Source organism: Neoarius graeffei, chromosome 3 (assembly GCF_027579695.1).
Source record: "Neoarius graeffei isolate fNeoGra1 chromosome 3, fNeoGra1.pri, whole genome shotgun sequence".
Taxonomy (NCBI): Eukaryota; Metazoa; Chordata; class Actinopteri; order Siluriformes; family Ariidae; genus Neoarius; species Neoarius graeffei.
This window is the reverse complement of record NC_083571.1, coordinates 6,691,569-6,707,709: the sequence shown is the minus strand read 5'-3', so window position 1 is coordinate 6,707,709 and position 16,141 is coordinate 6,691,569. Positions and strand designations below refer to the sequence as shown.

General features: G+C 52.3%; 1 protein-coding gene across 1 annotated transcript in view; it reads left to right on the top strand.

Moving 5' to 3' along the window:
• Positions 1-16,141, top strand: part of vps18 (VPS18 core subunit of CORVET and HOPS complexes) — a 33,625-nt gene that overhangs the window by 5,792 nt on the left and 11,692 nt on the right. Inside the window, exons 2-3 of the mRNA XM_060916316.1 lie at positions 11,079-11,220; positions 11,370-11,461. Coding sequence (XP_060772299.1) covers positions 11,079-11,220; positions 11,370-11,461 — 234 coding nt within the window. The remainder of the gene's footprint in view (positions 1-11,078; positions 11,221-11,369; positions 11,462-16,141) is intronic.

Genomic DNA, 16,141 nt, shown 5'->3' with positions numbered 1-16,141 from the left:
GACACGGACCAGAGAGAGAGAGGGAGGGAGGGAGACCGACAGACAGAGAGAGAGAGGAGAGGGAGGGAGACCGACAGACAGAGAGAGAGAGGAGGGAGGGAGAGCGGACCGACAGACAGAGAGAGAGAGGGAGGGAGGGAGACCGACAGACAGAGAGAGAGAGGGAGGGAGGCGAGACCGACAGACAGAGAGAGAGAGGGAGGGAGGGAGACCGACAGACAGAGAGAGAGAGGGAGGGAGGGAGACCGACAGACAGAGAGAGAGAGGGAGGGAGGGAGACCGACAGACAGAGAGAGAGAGGGAGGGAGGGAGACGACCGACAGACAGAGAGAGAGGCTGAGGGAGGGAGACCGACAGACAGAGAGAGAGAGGGAGGGAGGGAGACCGACAGACAGAGAGAGAGAGGGAGGGAGGGAGACCGACAGACAGAGAGAGAGAGGGAGGGAGGAGACCGACAGACAGAGAGAGAGAGGGAGGGAGGAGACCGACAGACAGAGAGAGAGAGGGAGGGAGGGAGACCGACAGACAGAGAGAGAGAGGGAGGGAGGGAGACCGACAGACAGAGAGAGAGAGGGAGGGAGGGAGACGACAGACAGAGAGAGAGAGGGAGGGAGGGAGACCGACAGACAGAGAGAGAGAGGGAGGGAGGGAGACCGACAGACAGAGAGAGAGAGGGAGGGAGGGGAGACCGACAGACAGAGAGAGAGAGGGAGGGAGGGAGACCGACAGACAGAGAGAGAGAGGGAGGGAGGGAGACCGACAGAGAGAGAGGAGGGAGGGAGACCGACAGACAGAGAGAGAGAGGGAGGGAGGGAGACCGACAGACAGAGAGAGAGGGAGGGAGGGAGACCGACAGACAGAGAGAGAGAGGGAGGGAGGGAGACCCGACAGACAGAGAGAGAGAGGGAGGGAGGGAGACGACAGACAGAGAGAGAGAGGGAGGGAGGGAGACCGACAGACAGAGAGAGAGAGGGAGGGAGGGAGACCGACAGACAGAGAGAGAGAGGGAGGGGAGGGAGACCGACAGACAGAGAGAGAGAGGGAGGGAGGGAGACCGACAGACAGAGAGAGAGAGGGAGGGAGGGAGACCGACAGACAGAGAGAGAGAGGGAGGGAGGGAGACCGACAGACAGAGAGAGAGAGGGAGGGAGGGAGACCGACAGACAGAGAGAGAGAGGGAGGGAGGGAGAGACCGACAGACAGAGAGAGAGAGGGAGGGAGGGAGACCGACAGACAGAGAGAGAGAGGGAGGGAGGGAGACCGACAGACAGAGAGAGAGAGGGAGGGAGGAGACCGACAGACAGAGAGAGAGAGGAGGGAGGGAGACCGACAGACAGAGAGAGAGAGGGAGGGAGGGAGACCGACAGACAGAGAGAGAGAGGGAGGGAGGGAGACCGACAGACAGAGAGAGAGAGGGAGGGAGGGAGACCGACAGACAGAGAGAGAGAGGGAGGGAGGAGACCGACAGACAGAGAGAGAGAGGGAGGGAGGGAGACCGACAGACAGAGAGAGAGAGGGAGGGAGGGAGACCGACAGACAGAGAGAGAGAGGGAGGGAGGGAGACCGACAGACAGAGAGAGAGAGGGAGGGAGGGAGACCGACAGACAGAGAGAGAGAGGGAGGGAGGGAGACCGACAGACAGAGAGAGAGAGGGAGGGAGGGAGACCGACAGACAGAGAGAGAGAGGGAGGGAGGGAGACCGACAGACAGAGAGAGAGAGGGAGGGAGGGAGACCGACAGACAGAGAGAGAGAGGGAGGGAGGAGACCGACAGACAGAGAGAGAGAGGGAGGGAGGGAGACCGACAGACAGAGAGAGAGAGGGAGGGAGGGAGACCGACAGACAGAGAGAGAGAGGGAGGGAGAGAGACCGACAGACAGAGAGAGAGAGGGAGGGAGGAGGAGACCGACAGACAGAGAGAGAGAGGGAGGGAGGGAGACCGACAGACAGAGAGAGAGAGGGAGGGAGGGAGACCGACAGACAGAGAGAGAGAGGGAGGGAGGGAGACCGACAGACAGAGAGAGAGAGGGAGGGAGGGAGACCGACAGACAGAGAGAGAGAGGGAGGGAGGGAGACCGACAGACAGAGAGAGAGAGGGAGGGAGGGAGACCGACAGACAGAGAGAGAGAGGGAGGGAGGGAGACCGACAGACAGAGAGAGAGAGGGAGGGAGGGAGACCGACAGACAGAGAGAGAGAGGGAGGGAGGGAGACCGACAGACAGAGAGAGAGAGGGAGGGAGGAGAGACCGACAGACAGAGAGAGAGAGGGAGGGAGAGAGACCGACAGACAGAGAGAGAGAGGGAGGGAGGGAGACCGACAGACAGAGAGAGAGAGGGAGGGAGAGAGACCGACAGACAGAGAGAGAGAGGGAGGGAGGGAGACCGACAGACAGAGAGAGAGAGGGAGGGAGAGAGACCGACAGACAGAGAGAGAGAGGGAGGGAGGAGAGACCGACAGACAGAGAGAGAGAGGGAGGGAGGGAGACGAACAGACAGAGAGAGAGAGAGGGAGGGAGGGAGAGACCGACAGACAGAGAGAGAGAGGGAGGGAGAGAGACCGACAGACAGAGAGAGAGAGGGAGGGAGAGAGACCGACAGACAGAGAGAGAGAGGGAGGGAGAGAGACCGACAGACAGAGAGAGAGGGAGGGAGGGAGAGAGACCGACAGACAGAGAGAGAGAGGGAGGGAGGAGAGACCGACAGACAGAGAGAGGAGGGAGGGAGAGAGACCGACAGACAGAGAGAGAGAGGGAGGGAGAGAGACCGACAGACAGAGAGAGAGAGGGAGGGAGAGAGACCGACAGACAGAGAGAGAGAGGGAGGGAGGGAGACCGACAGACAGAGAGAGAGAGGGAGGGAGGGAGACCGACAGACAGAGAGAGAGAGGGAGGGAGGGAGACCGACAGACAGAGAGAGAGAGGGAGGGAGACCGACAGACAGAGAGAGAGAGGGGAGGGAGACCGACAGACAGAGAGAGAGAGGGGGAGGGAGACCGACAGACAGAGAGAGAGAGGGGGAGGGAGGGACCGACCGACAGACAGAGAGAGGGGGAGGGAGGGAGACCGACAAGACAGAGAGAGAGAGGGAGGGAGGAGAGACCGACAGACAGAGAGAGAGAGGGAGGGAGGAGACCGACAGACAGAGAGAGAGAGGGAGGGAGAGAGACCGACAGACAGAGAGAGAGAGGGAGGGAGAGAGACCGACAGACAGAGAGAGAGAGGGAGGGAGAGAGACCGACAGACAGAGAGAGAGAGGAGGGAGAGAGACCGACAGACAGAGAGAGAGAGGGAGGGAGAGAGACCGACAGACAGAGAGAGAGAGGGAGGGAGAGAGACCGACAGACAGAGAGAGAGAGGAGGGAGAGAGACCGACAGACAGAGAGAGGAGGGAGGGAGAGAGACCGACAGACAGAGAGAGAGAGGGAGGGAGAGAGACCGACAGACAGAGAGAGAGAGGGAGGGAGAGAGACCGACAGACAGAGAGAGAGAGGGAGGGAGAGAGACCGACAGACAGAGAGAGGGAGGAGGGAGAGAGACCGACAGACAGAGAGAGAGAGGGAGGGAGAGAGACCGACAGACAGAGAGAGAGAGGGGAGGGAGAGAGACCGACAGACAGAGAGAGAGAGGGAGGGAGGAGACCGACAGACAGAGAGAGAGGGAGGGAGGGAGACCGACAGACAGAGAGAGAGAGGGAGGGAGGGAGACCGACAGACAGAGAGAGAGAGGGAGGGAGACCGACAGACAGAGAGAGAGGGAGGAGACCGACAGACAGAGAGAGAGGGGAGGGAGACCGACAGACAGAGAGAGAGGGGGAGGGAGACCGACCGACAGACAGAGAGAGGGGAGGGAGGGAGACCGACAGACAGAGAGAGAGAGGGAGGGAGACCGACAGACAGAGAGAGAGAGGGAGGGGAGACCGACAGACAGAGAGAGAGAGGGAGGGAGACCGACAGACAGAGAGAGAGAGGGAGGGAGACCGACAGACAGAGAGAGAGAGGGAGGGAGAGAGACCGACAGACAGAGAGAGAGAGGGAGGGAGAGACCGACAGACAGAGAGAGAGAGGGAGGGAGACGACAGACAGAAGAGAGAGAGAGGGAGGGGAGACCGACAGACAGAGAGAGAGAGGGAGGGAGACCGACAGACAGAGAGAGAGAGGGAGGGGAGACCGACAGACAGAGAGAGAGAGGGAGGGAGACCGACAGACAGAGAGAGAGAGGGAGGGAGACCGACAGACAGAGAGAGGAGAGGGAGGGAGACCGACAGACAGAGAGAGAGAGGGAGGGAGACCGACAGACAGAGAGAGAGAGGGGAGGGAGACCGACAGACAGAGAGAGAGAGGAGGGAGACCGACAGACAGAGAGAGAGAGGGAGGGAGACCGACAGACAGACAGAGAGAGGGAGGGAGACCGACCGACAGACAGAGAGAGAGGAGGGAGACCGACCGACAGACAGAGAGAGGGAGGGAGACCGACGACCGACAGAGAGAGAGGGAGGGAGACCGACCGACAGACAGAGAGAGGGAGGGAGACCGACCGACCGACAGAGAGAGAGAGAGGGAGGGAGACCGACCGACCGACAGGACAGAGAGAGAGAGGGAGGGAGACCGACCGACCGACAGACAGAGAGAGAGAGAGAGACCGACCGACCGACAGAGAGAGGGAGGGAGACCGACCGACAGACAGAGAGAGGGAGGGAGACCGACCGACAGACAGAGAGAGAGGAGGGAGACGGACCGACCGACAGAGAGAGAGAGAGAGGGAGAGACCGACCGACAGACAGAGAGAGGGAGGGAGACCGACCGACAGACAGACAGAGAGAGGGAGGGAGACCGACAGACAGAGAGAGGGAGGGAGACCGACAGACAGAGAGAGGGAGGGAGACCGACAGACAGACAGAGAGAGGGAGGGAGACCGACAGACAGACAGACAGAGAGAGGGAGGGAGACCGACCGACAGACAGACAGACAGAGAGAGGGAGGGAGGGAGGGAGACCGACCGACAGACAGACAGAGAGAGGGAGGGAGACCGACAGACAGACAGACAGACAGAGGGAGGGAGACCGACCGACCGACAGACAGAGAGAGAGAGGGAGGGAGGGAGACCGACCGACAGACAGAGAGAGAGAGGAAGGGAGACCGACCGACAGACAGAGAGAGAGAGGGAGGGAGACCGACCGACCGACAGACAGAGAGAGAGAGGGAGGGAGACCGACCGACCGACAGACAGAGAGAGAGAGGGAGGGAGACCGACCGACCGACAGACAGAGAGAGAGAGGGAGGGAGACCGACCGACAGACAGAGAGAGAGAGGGAGGGAGACCGACCGACAGACAGAGAGAGAGAGGGAGAGACCGACCGACAGACAGAGAGAGAGAGGGAGGGAGACCGACCGACAGACAGAGAGAGAGAGGGAGGGAGACCGACCGACAGACAGACAGACAGAGAGAGAGAGGGAGGGAGACCGACCGACAGACAGAGAGAGGGAGGGAGACCGACAGACAGACAGAGAGAGAGGGAGACCGACCGACAGACAGAGAGAGGGAGGGAGACCGACCGACAGACAGAGAGAGGGAGGGAGACCGACCGACCGACAGAGAGAGAGAGGGAGGGAGACCGACCGACCGACAGACAGAGAGAGAGAGAGAGGGAGGGAGACCGACCGACCGACAGAGAGAGAGAGGGAGGGAGACCGACCGACCGACAGACAGAGAGAGAGAGAGAGGGAGGGAGACCGACCGACAGACAGAGAGAGGGAGGGAGACCGACCGACAGACAGAGAGAGGGAGGGAGACCGACCGACCGACAGAGAGAGAGAGAGAGAGGGAGACCGACCGACAGACAGAGAGAGGGAGGGAGACCGACCGACAGACAGACAGAGAGAGGGAGGGAGACCGACAGACAGAGAGAGGGAGGGAGACCGACAGACAGACAGAGAGAGGGAGGGAGACCGACAGACAGACAGAGAGAGGGAGGGAGACCGACAGACAGACAGACAGAGAGAGGGAGGGAGACCGACAGACAGACAGACAGAGAGAGGGAGGGAGACCGACCGACAGACAGACAGACAGACAGAGAGAGGGAGGGAGGGAGACCGACCGACAGACAGACAGAGAGGGAGGGAGACCGACCGACCGACAGACAGAGAGAGAGAGGGAGGGAGACCGACCGACAGACAGAGAGAGAGAGGGAGGGAGACCGACCGACCGACAGACAGAGAGAGAGAGGGAGGGAGACCGACCGACCGACAGACAGAGAGAGAGAGGGAGGGAGACCGACCGACAGACAGAGAGAGAGAGGGAGGGAGACCGACCGACCGACAGACAGAGAGAGAGAGGGAGGGAGACCGACCGACCGACAGACAGAGAGAGAGAGGGAGGGAGACCGACCGACCGACAGAGAGAGAGAGGGAGGGAGACCGACCGACAGACAGAGAGAGAGAGAGGGAGGGAGACCGACCGACAGACAGAGAGAGAGAGGGAGGGAGACCGACCGACCGACAGAGAGAGAGAGGGAGGGAGACCGACCGACAGACAGAGAGAGAGAGGGAGGGAGACCGACCGACCGACAGACAGACAGAGAGAGAGAGGGAGGGAGACCGACCGACAGACAGAGAGAGAGGGGGAGGGAGACCGACAGACAGAGAGAGAGAGGGAGGGAGACCGACCGACAGACAGAGAGAGAGAGGGAGGGAGACCGACCGACAGACAGAGAGAGAGAGGGAGGGAGACCGACCGACAGACAGAGAGAGAGAGGGAGGGAGACCGACCGACAGACAGAGAGAGAGAGGGAGGGAGACCGACCGACAGACAGAGAGAGAGAGGGAGGGAGACCGACCGACAGACAGAGAGAGAGAGGGAGGGAGACCGACCGACCGAGAGAGAGAGAGAGAGAGGGAGACCGACCGACAGACAGAGAGAGAGAGAGAGAGAGAGGGAGGGAGACCGACCAACAGACAGAGAGAGAGAGAGGGAGGGAGACCGACCGACCGACCGACAGAGAGAGAGAGAGAGAGAGAGAGAGAGGGAGGGAGACCGACCGACCGACAGACAGACAGACAGAGAGAGGGAGGGAGACCGACCGACCGACAGACAAAGAGAGAGAGAGAGAGAGGGAGGGAGACCGACCGACCGACAGACAGAGAGAGAGAGGGAGGGAGACCGACCGACCGACAGACAGAGAGAGAGAGGGAGGGAGACCGACCGACCGACCGACAGACAGAGAGAGAGAGAGAGGGAGGGAGACCGACCGACCGACAGACAGAGAGAGGGAGGGAGACCGACCGACAGACAGAGAGAGAGAGGGAGGGAGACCGACCGACAGACAGAGAGAGAGAGGGAGGGAGACCGACAGACAGAGAGAGAGAGAGAGGGAGGGAGACCGACCGACCGACAGACAGAGAGAGAGAGGGAGGGAGACCGACCGACCGACAGACAGAGAGAGAGAGGGAGGGAGACCGACCGACAGACAGAGAGAGAGAGGGAGGGAGACCGACCGACAGACAGAGAGAGAGAGGGAGGGAGACCGACCGACCGACAGACAGAGAGAGAGAGGGAGGGAGACCGACCGACCGACAGACAGAGAGAGGGAGGGAGACCGACCGACAGACAGAGAGAGGGAGGGAGACCGACCGACAGACAGAGAGAGAGAGGGAGGGAGACCGACCGACCGACAGACAGAGAGAGGGAGGGAGACCGACCGACAGACAGAGAGAGAGAGGGAGGGAGACCGACCGACCGACAGACAGAGAGAGAGAGGGAGGGAGACCGACCGACCGACAGACAGAGAGAGAGAGGGAGGGAGACCGACCGACCGACAGACAGAGAGAGAGAGGGAGGGAGACCGACCGACCGACAGACAGAGAGAGAGAGGGAGGGAGACCGACCGACCGACAGACAGAGAGAGAGAGGGAGGGAGACCGACCGACCGACAGACAGAGAGAGAGAGGGAGGGAGACCGACAGACAGAGAGAGGGAGGGAGACCGACAGACAGAGAGAGAGAGGGAGGGAGACCGACCGACAGACAGAGAGAGAGAGGGAGGGAGACCGACAGACAGAGAGAGAGAGAGGGAGGGAGACCGACAGACAGAGAGAGAGAGAGGGAGGGAGACCGACCGACCGACAGACAGAGAGAGAGAGAGGGAGGGAGACCGACCGACCGACAGACAGAGAGAGAGAGAGAGGGAGGGAGACCGACCGACCGACAGACAGAGAGAGAGAGGGAGGGAGACCGACCGACCGACAGACAGAGAGAGAGAGGGAGGGAGACCGACCGACCGACAGACAGAGAGAGAGGGAGGGAGGGAGACCGACCGACAGACAGAGAGAGAGGGAGGGAGGGAGACCGACCGACCAACAGACAGAGAGAGAGAGAGAGAGAGGGAGGGAGACCGACAGACAGAGAGAGAGAGGGAGGGAGACCGACAGACAGAGAGAGAGAGGGAGGGAGACCGACAGACAGAGAGAGAGAGGGAGGGAGACCGACAGACAGAGAGAGAGAGAGGGAGGGAGACCGACAGACAGAGAGAGAGAGAGAGAGGGAGACCGACAGACAGAGAGAGAGAGGGAGGGAGACCGACAGACAGAGAGAGAGAGGGAGGGAGACCGACAGACAGAGAGAGAGAGGGAGGGAGACCGACAGACAGAGAGAGAGAGGGAGGGAGACCGACAGACAGAGAGAGAGAGGGAGGGAGACCGACAGACAGAGAGAGAGAGAGAGGGAGGGAGACCGACAGACAGAGAGAGAGAGAGAGAGAGGGAGGGAGACCGACAGACAGAGAGAGAGAGAGAGAGAGGGAGGGAGACCGACAGACAGAGAGAGAGAGAGAGGGAGGGAGACCGACAGACAGAGAGAGAGAGAGAGAGAGGGAGGGAGACCGACCGACTGACAGACAGAGAGAGAGAGAGAGGGAGGGAGACCGACAGACAGAGAGAGAGAGAGAGAGGGAGGGAGACCGACAGACAGAGAGAGAGAGAGAGGGAGGGAGACCGACAGACAGAGAGAGAGAGAGAGAGGGAGGGAGACCGACAGACAGAGAGAGAGAGAGAGGGAGGGAGACCGACAGACAGAGAGAGAGAGAGAGAGAGGGAGGGAGACCGACCGACAGACAGACAGACAGACAGACAGACAGACAGAGAGAGGGAGGGAGGGAGGGAGACCGACAGACAGAGAGAGAGAGGAAGGGAGACCGACAGACAGACAGAGAGAGGGAGACACGGAGAGAGAGACGGAGACACAGACAGAGAGAGACGGAGACACAGAGAGAGGGGGAGAGAGACAGACAGAGAGAGAGGGAGGGAGGGAGACGGAGAGACAGACAGAGAGAGGGAGACAGACAGAAGGAGACAGACAGACACACACAGTGTGTGTGTGTGTTCAGGGATACACTGATAAATAAACAAGGCACAAGTGCATCTCATGGGGTTGTGATCATGTCATCACTTTAGACTCGGACTCAGTACAGTAAATAAATTATAATATAAAAACAATGATTCCTGTAGAGCGGCGGCTACAATTATCGACACCTTAACGATCTTTTGGCCGTTTCAAAAGTAGAAAAGACTTTCAGTACGTAAATTGTGCCTGAATAATTACTCAAACTTCCACTGGGGAAAAAAAGAGTTGATTCCTGATTACTTAGTGTATCAGATCACAGACACCGTTCAACAATTATCGACACCTTTGAACACAGTTATCGACACCGTTCCACAATTATCAACATCCAGATGATTTTTTTTTAAATAAATAATCGGTATGTGGTATTAAGTTAACAAAACATAGTTTTTATTTAAAATGTGTTTTCCATAGACTTGTATTTAGTCCAAAATATCTTTTATATAAATATCTGGATGTCGGTGTTTTATGTAAATGAGGAAGTAATTCTAGTGTTTGTAAAGAAATGAACTGATAATGTTTAACCTGCATCAGAAAATCTTTTTGTTCCACTTTCTACCCGCTTTCTCAGTATTTTCGTAGATCACATTTTGTTCATCATTCGTTGTTGTTTGTATTAATTTCTAGTTTTGTTGTTTACCAATAAATGTCAACAGGAAATCGACACTGTAACCACATGAACATCCAGGTCAAAGGTCGCATGTCATTCCTCGAACCCAAATATAAAATGTCTCCTGATATTGTAATATGTGGTCGAGATTTACAACAAACTGCAAAAACAAAAATCTGAATATTTCAAGCATGTCATTTTTTATATGTTCGGAATTTAATTCTGCTCTAATTCTATTTATTTCAATCGGATTCCAAATACTCTATAAACATTCCATTCTGTTATGAATCAGAAAAAAAATTATAATAAATCACAGCACTTTTATTTTTTTTAAAGTACTTCATTGTTCTACTTCAGCAATGTTACACAAAGATCGATCCATAACAGTTGTAAATGTCCCTTAATCCCACAGGGTGTCGATAATGGTGGACACCGTTAGTGGAAAGCGATCGCTGTTATCGACACCTCACGTGAGTGACTTCTCAAACGCGCGTTTAGATACAAAATGGCGGCTGTCGAATGAAAGAGTGTGAAACAAAGTAGGTTTCGATGAGGAGATCATGAAATATCGGTGAATTTGATGAGTAAAAACATGTCCGTGATCTTTCCACCATGCTCACCTGCGATGATAACGTCCGGGTTTTGCTGATCGTGCTGAAAAAATTCCATCAGACGACAAGATCAAAGGGTGAGGGGGCGGGTCTTCCGGTTGATAATTTTTTTTATTGGTAAATCTGAAAAGGCATCGATAATTATGGACTGTTGATAATTGTAGCCACTGCTCTATAATGTATAAATATTTAGAAAATATACTATCTATAGGCTTCCCTATAAATAAGTAAATATTTGTGTGTGTTCATCTGGACATGAGTGTTTTCCAGAAATCAGCATAAAACGCCACACCCTGAAGTTTTTTTTTTTGACAGTTTTTAAAAATTTTTTCTTTCTTAATTTGTTTGAACCGAAAACAAAATCATAGACAGGATCCAGTGTATGCGTATGACCTCACCGCGAACATCCAGAGCAAGAAACCTGGAAGGTTTAACACTTTAACGTGCTCCTTTCCTGTCGCGTCCTGCAGGATTCGTGAACGTGAGGCTGGAGGAAGAAAAGCCGATCTTCAACAAGCAGCGGATCGATTTCACGCCACCTGAAAAGATCAATCACTTCGCAGTGTGCAACAACCAGCTGTGTATGAGTCTTGGGAAGGACACACTGCTCAGGTAACGATGTCACGTGATGAGCTTTGACGCTGATTGGATTGTGGTCAGATCAGAGTTGGTCGTCATGTGTGATCTTTTAACGAGGAACGAGTGAAATGATGTTTGAAAGCTGTGCAGTTCCACAGTTGACCCTGGTGTTTCTGCTGTAGGATCGATCTGGGGAAACCGGATCAGCTGAACCAGATCGAGCTGGGAAGGAAGGACGATAGTAAAGTACATAAACTGTTTCTGGATCCGACAGGTACTCATTCCTCCGTTTATACATCTGTATCATCTGTGAGCAACTTCAGCTCGTCCCAGGATTATTCAGGATCTCATTGTGTTCCACGTTCAGCAGGATTTCAATGATTTTTTTTCTTTATTTGGATTCATTAAAAGTCATTTCTTCATGTCTTCAAGTAACGATGGATGTTTTTTCTCTTTAAGTCATTAAATGGAATAGAGCTATTTATTTACAGAGTATTTTTATTATTTACTATTTAACACTTATTCTACGAAATCGAGTCGTACACAAGCTGATCGTCGGATATAACCCACGCACAATGAGATAACGGTTTTATTCTATCCACATTCGCTGGATTTTGAAAAACAGAACGTTTTATTTAAATTTTTTTGCAAATTCGATCGATAAAAACTTTTTACACAAAACGTCCGACAAAATCATGATGATAATAATTATTCTTGGAAAAATAAAAAAGATACGTTCTTTCCATCAAATACTTTTATTCCATATTTTGTTCCTTTTTTTAATATATATATTTCCCAGCTGGGAGGTCCGTATGGTGAAATACCGTGACCGAGGTCTTGAAAGTACTGAGCGAGGCCCTCTGGGCCGAGGTCAGTATTTAAGGCCGAGGTCACGGTATTTCATCATACGGACCGACCTTAAGCTGGTAAATAATATATTAATTTTTTTTCTTTCCCAAATTCTAACAGAAAACGAGAGCGCCCGAAAGGGAAAACCGAGCCGAGCCGCCATTTTGAATCCTCATTCACGGCTGTAATGCAAATGGCTTCCTCCTCGGTATACAAGTGCACTTTCATGGCAGGAAAAAAACTACATTTTGCCGCCCATGTCGTCCCCTATTTATACAAAATTGAGTCATTCAGGATTCAGCCATGTTTTTGCTCGGCATTAGCAACAGTTAGAGGTTTTTAGCTTCCTCCTGAAATGTTTTCTTTTATTTCTTCTTCCTCAGGGTAGTAAAACTCGCTTTCGCTGTGAACGCTGTCGTTATCGCGATCCATGCTGTAAAATTAATGCTATTCTCCTGAGAAATGCTGGCAAAAATTTATAAGATTTTTGATAATCTTATAAATAAATCTTTTTTTAATAAGTGTTGATAAAAAATTCTACTATGTTTGTTGTTGTTGTGAACGAACAAATCGCCAGAGGTCCGTAACCAGGGTCCGTAACGGTACGTGGGATACAGACCCGCTCGCCAGCCAATCAGAGCGCAGGATTTGACGGAAACCGTACCGTGAAAAAAAAAAGAATATATATATTTTTTGTGGTTTTCGAGTCAGTTTTTAATTTCGTTCTCGGTTGTTTCACCAACACGCGCCGCCATTTTGTTTTTCTCTCCTTACAAGCTGATATCCTAGTAGTAGCTAATCCGAGCGTGCGATTGCTCATATCCAGTGAATGTGGATAAAATAAATACGGTTTGATCTCAAACGCACCAAGAAGGCAAGAAACTCGTCCACTAATTAACTTTTTTAATTAACGAGGCACGCCTGGTAATTGAAAAGCGTTCCAGGTGACGACCTCATGAAGCTGGTTAGTGTGTAAAACAAAGCGTCATCAAGGGATACGCTGAAGAATCTAAAATATCATACGTCATATCATGGATAATTTGTTTTTCTTTAATCACTTTTTTGTTTACTGCATAATTCCATATGTTTCATAGTTTTGATGTGTTCTATAATGTAAAAAACTGCCAAAATACGGAAAAAAAACCCTATGAATGAGTAGAGTAGGGGTGTACAAACTTTTCACTGATGCTGTAGGCATGATGATGGAGGCAGGCGTTTTTTTTTTTCCCCCCTCACAGATATAAACTGATCTCATGTCTGCAGAAAAAGGTTTGAAAACAACAAATAAGCTGGAATTTGTAATATTTCACAGGTTCGGGTGGAAAAAGAATGCATTTCATTTTTATATAATCAGTATTATTATTATTATTATTATTATTATTACTACTACTAGTGTTGGAGTCGAGTCGCTAAACCTCGAGTCCGAGTCCCCAGTGTTCAAGTCCGGGTCGTTAAAAAAAATTCCGAGTCCAAGACTCCGACCGCACCATGTGACGGTGTCTGTTTCAGCGCCGTTAACGTTAGTTTGTTCCTGAACAGGTGAATGCGCTTCTCTTTATCAGGGAGTGTGAAGTGTTCTGTCAGAGACGGATGTAAGTGCAGAAGGTGTGTTTATTAATACAAGTGAAGACGGTAAACAATCCAGAACGGCAGGCAAAATCGTAAAACGGGCACAAACAGGCTATCGTAGACTCGGCAGAATTAAAGGACCCATGGCATGGTGGTTTGTTGATGCTTTAAACGGGCTCGTGGAGGTTTCCGGATGTTATATCCGCAGCCTTTCTCGAAATGAACCCTCGGCACATAGATACAGCCTCCTGGGAGAAAGCCCCATTTCAGCGCTTTTCCCAGTGCGTCGTTTTGCTAATGAGAAGCAGGAGGCGGGGAAGGGTAGAGGGTGGGGGCGGGTCTTATCATTAATATTCATGACATGTAAACGTGTTACCTCTGATTGGCTAACAGCACTGTGACGCTACCTCCAGTGGGTCAGAACAAGCGGATGTGGGTGTCTTACTATGGCGAGAGAGAAGGAACAAACCGCGAAGGGAAAAATACCGCGCGCTGACGTCATTAAGGTGCGACGCGAGGAAATAAAATAAATTCAACAAATGTTTGGGTTTTTACTGAACAAACAAACAAATAAAATGAACGAGTGACTTAAAAAAAAAGAATGTGGGTGTCTTTGTAAAAACTGTTTTGATTGGCTATTATAACAGAGCATGCTGCATGCTTTTTGGTTTTGTAGCACAGAGTACCTGGCTAACTGCAGGAAGCGGTTAGCTGCACAGCTAATGTAGCCATTGCAAGGCTAACGTGGCACCGATTTTAAAACACGGCAAAACGACTTAACAGTTATACACTTACTTGTTCGGTGTTTGTGGCTGATGCGGCAGGGATGCTTGGTACGGACCCAGGCTTCAGTGACAGTTGATGTGCAAAACCTGCCCTGTACTGTCCCAAGTTGTGGAAACATTCATCAGGAAAATGCTTCCGACAAACATACACCGTCTTAGGTAGACTCGACGGCGTATTATTGGAGTAAATAAAATTAAGCCACTGCGTCTTCAGGGGCTCTCCCGTCGGCAGTAAAAACAGACTCCTTTCTGTGTTGTCACATCCATGTACAGCGCAATTTCCATGTTTGGTGGCAACTTTTGAGCTGGGCGGGCAATCCATACAGTGGGTGGGAATCCAGAGGGGGGGCGTGGGGATCATCTCCCTTGCTGACGTAGTAAAGGGAAGAGTTTATCAACGCGCCGTTTTGACGCGCCATTCTCAAATGTTGGGCATAGTTTGGTTTACACATTATGAAATTTCTAGCCACTGGGGTGACTTAAGAAGGTCAGAGGAACTCATTTTAACGTTAAAAAACCTCAGAAAGTGAAAATTTCATGCCATGGGACCTTTAAAGATGAGAAACAGGAAATCGAGGATCAGGAAACCAAACAAGGAAATAAGGCTCGGTAATGTATCAGCAATGCAACTCAATACTTCGCAAAGTAAGTGCGTTTTCACAGTATTTATATTGGCGCGCTAATTGCGCTTTAATCCTGTGCAGGCGCGAGTCGTTTACGGTGTGCATGTGAGAGTCCGCTTGGCGTGCGCATGCTGTCCAGAACGCGCCCGAGAGAGTATCTGATGCACGCACCAAGGCGCGCAGGTGTGACACTCTTACGCAAAATTAGTACAAAAATGAATGTCGATATAAATATCTTATGCCAGATTATTATGACAGGTTATAAAAGAAAAAATATGAGTCTGAGTCGAGTCACGAGTCCTTAAAATTAGGGCGCAAGTTGGACTCGAGTACTACGAATAATAATAAGAAACTAAAGATATTCGTTGTGGGTTAAAAATATTTCAGAAACCTTGTTGATATTGTCCTCAAACTAAGACCCAAGATCCTGCTCTCTTTAGACATTTTCGTGTTTTTTTTCCCCACAATTTTAAAATTTATCAAGAAAACTCCGGAAAGAGCCTCGAAAACCATCTAAAACGCTTGCGTACGGAAGCTAGAACACGCCGCTATGATTCACGCGTCCAGAGACATCACCTTTAAACATGAGCTCCTGTTTAAAGGTATAAACATTTTACGGTACAGTATTAATATCGTCACACATTCTATCACGATGCAGAAGGCGTTTGAGAGTATTGCGCGTGCTGTGAGCGCTTACGCAATGTACAAGTAGCTACAGATATTTTGAACCTTTGCGCGTTTTACGTACCGTAAGAGAGCTGCGATTTACCGTCGAAGCACGCTGCTATGAGTTATCGTACAAAAAAAATATATCCCTGCATAAATCTGGAACTGATATTTGTAGTGTTTTGTACTAGCTTATGTTAAGCTCCGCCCCTAACTGTAACCTCGAATGTATTTATCGTGTAAATCACAGTATGGGCATATAACAATGCTAGTGTAGCGTACCGTATATAGGCGTGCAGGTGCTAGTTTAAATACTCACCGGACACTTTATTAGGAGCACCCATCCGTATACATCCACCTGCTGTTGGATGCCGTTCTGTAATCAGCCAATCCGTCGACAGCAGCACCATGCATGATACAACGTTCAAACATCAGAATGGGAAAAGTCGTGATCTCAGTTTT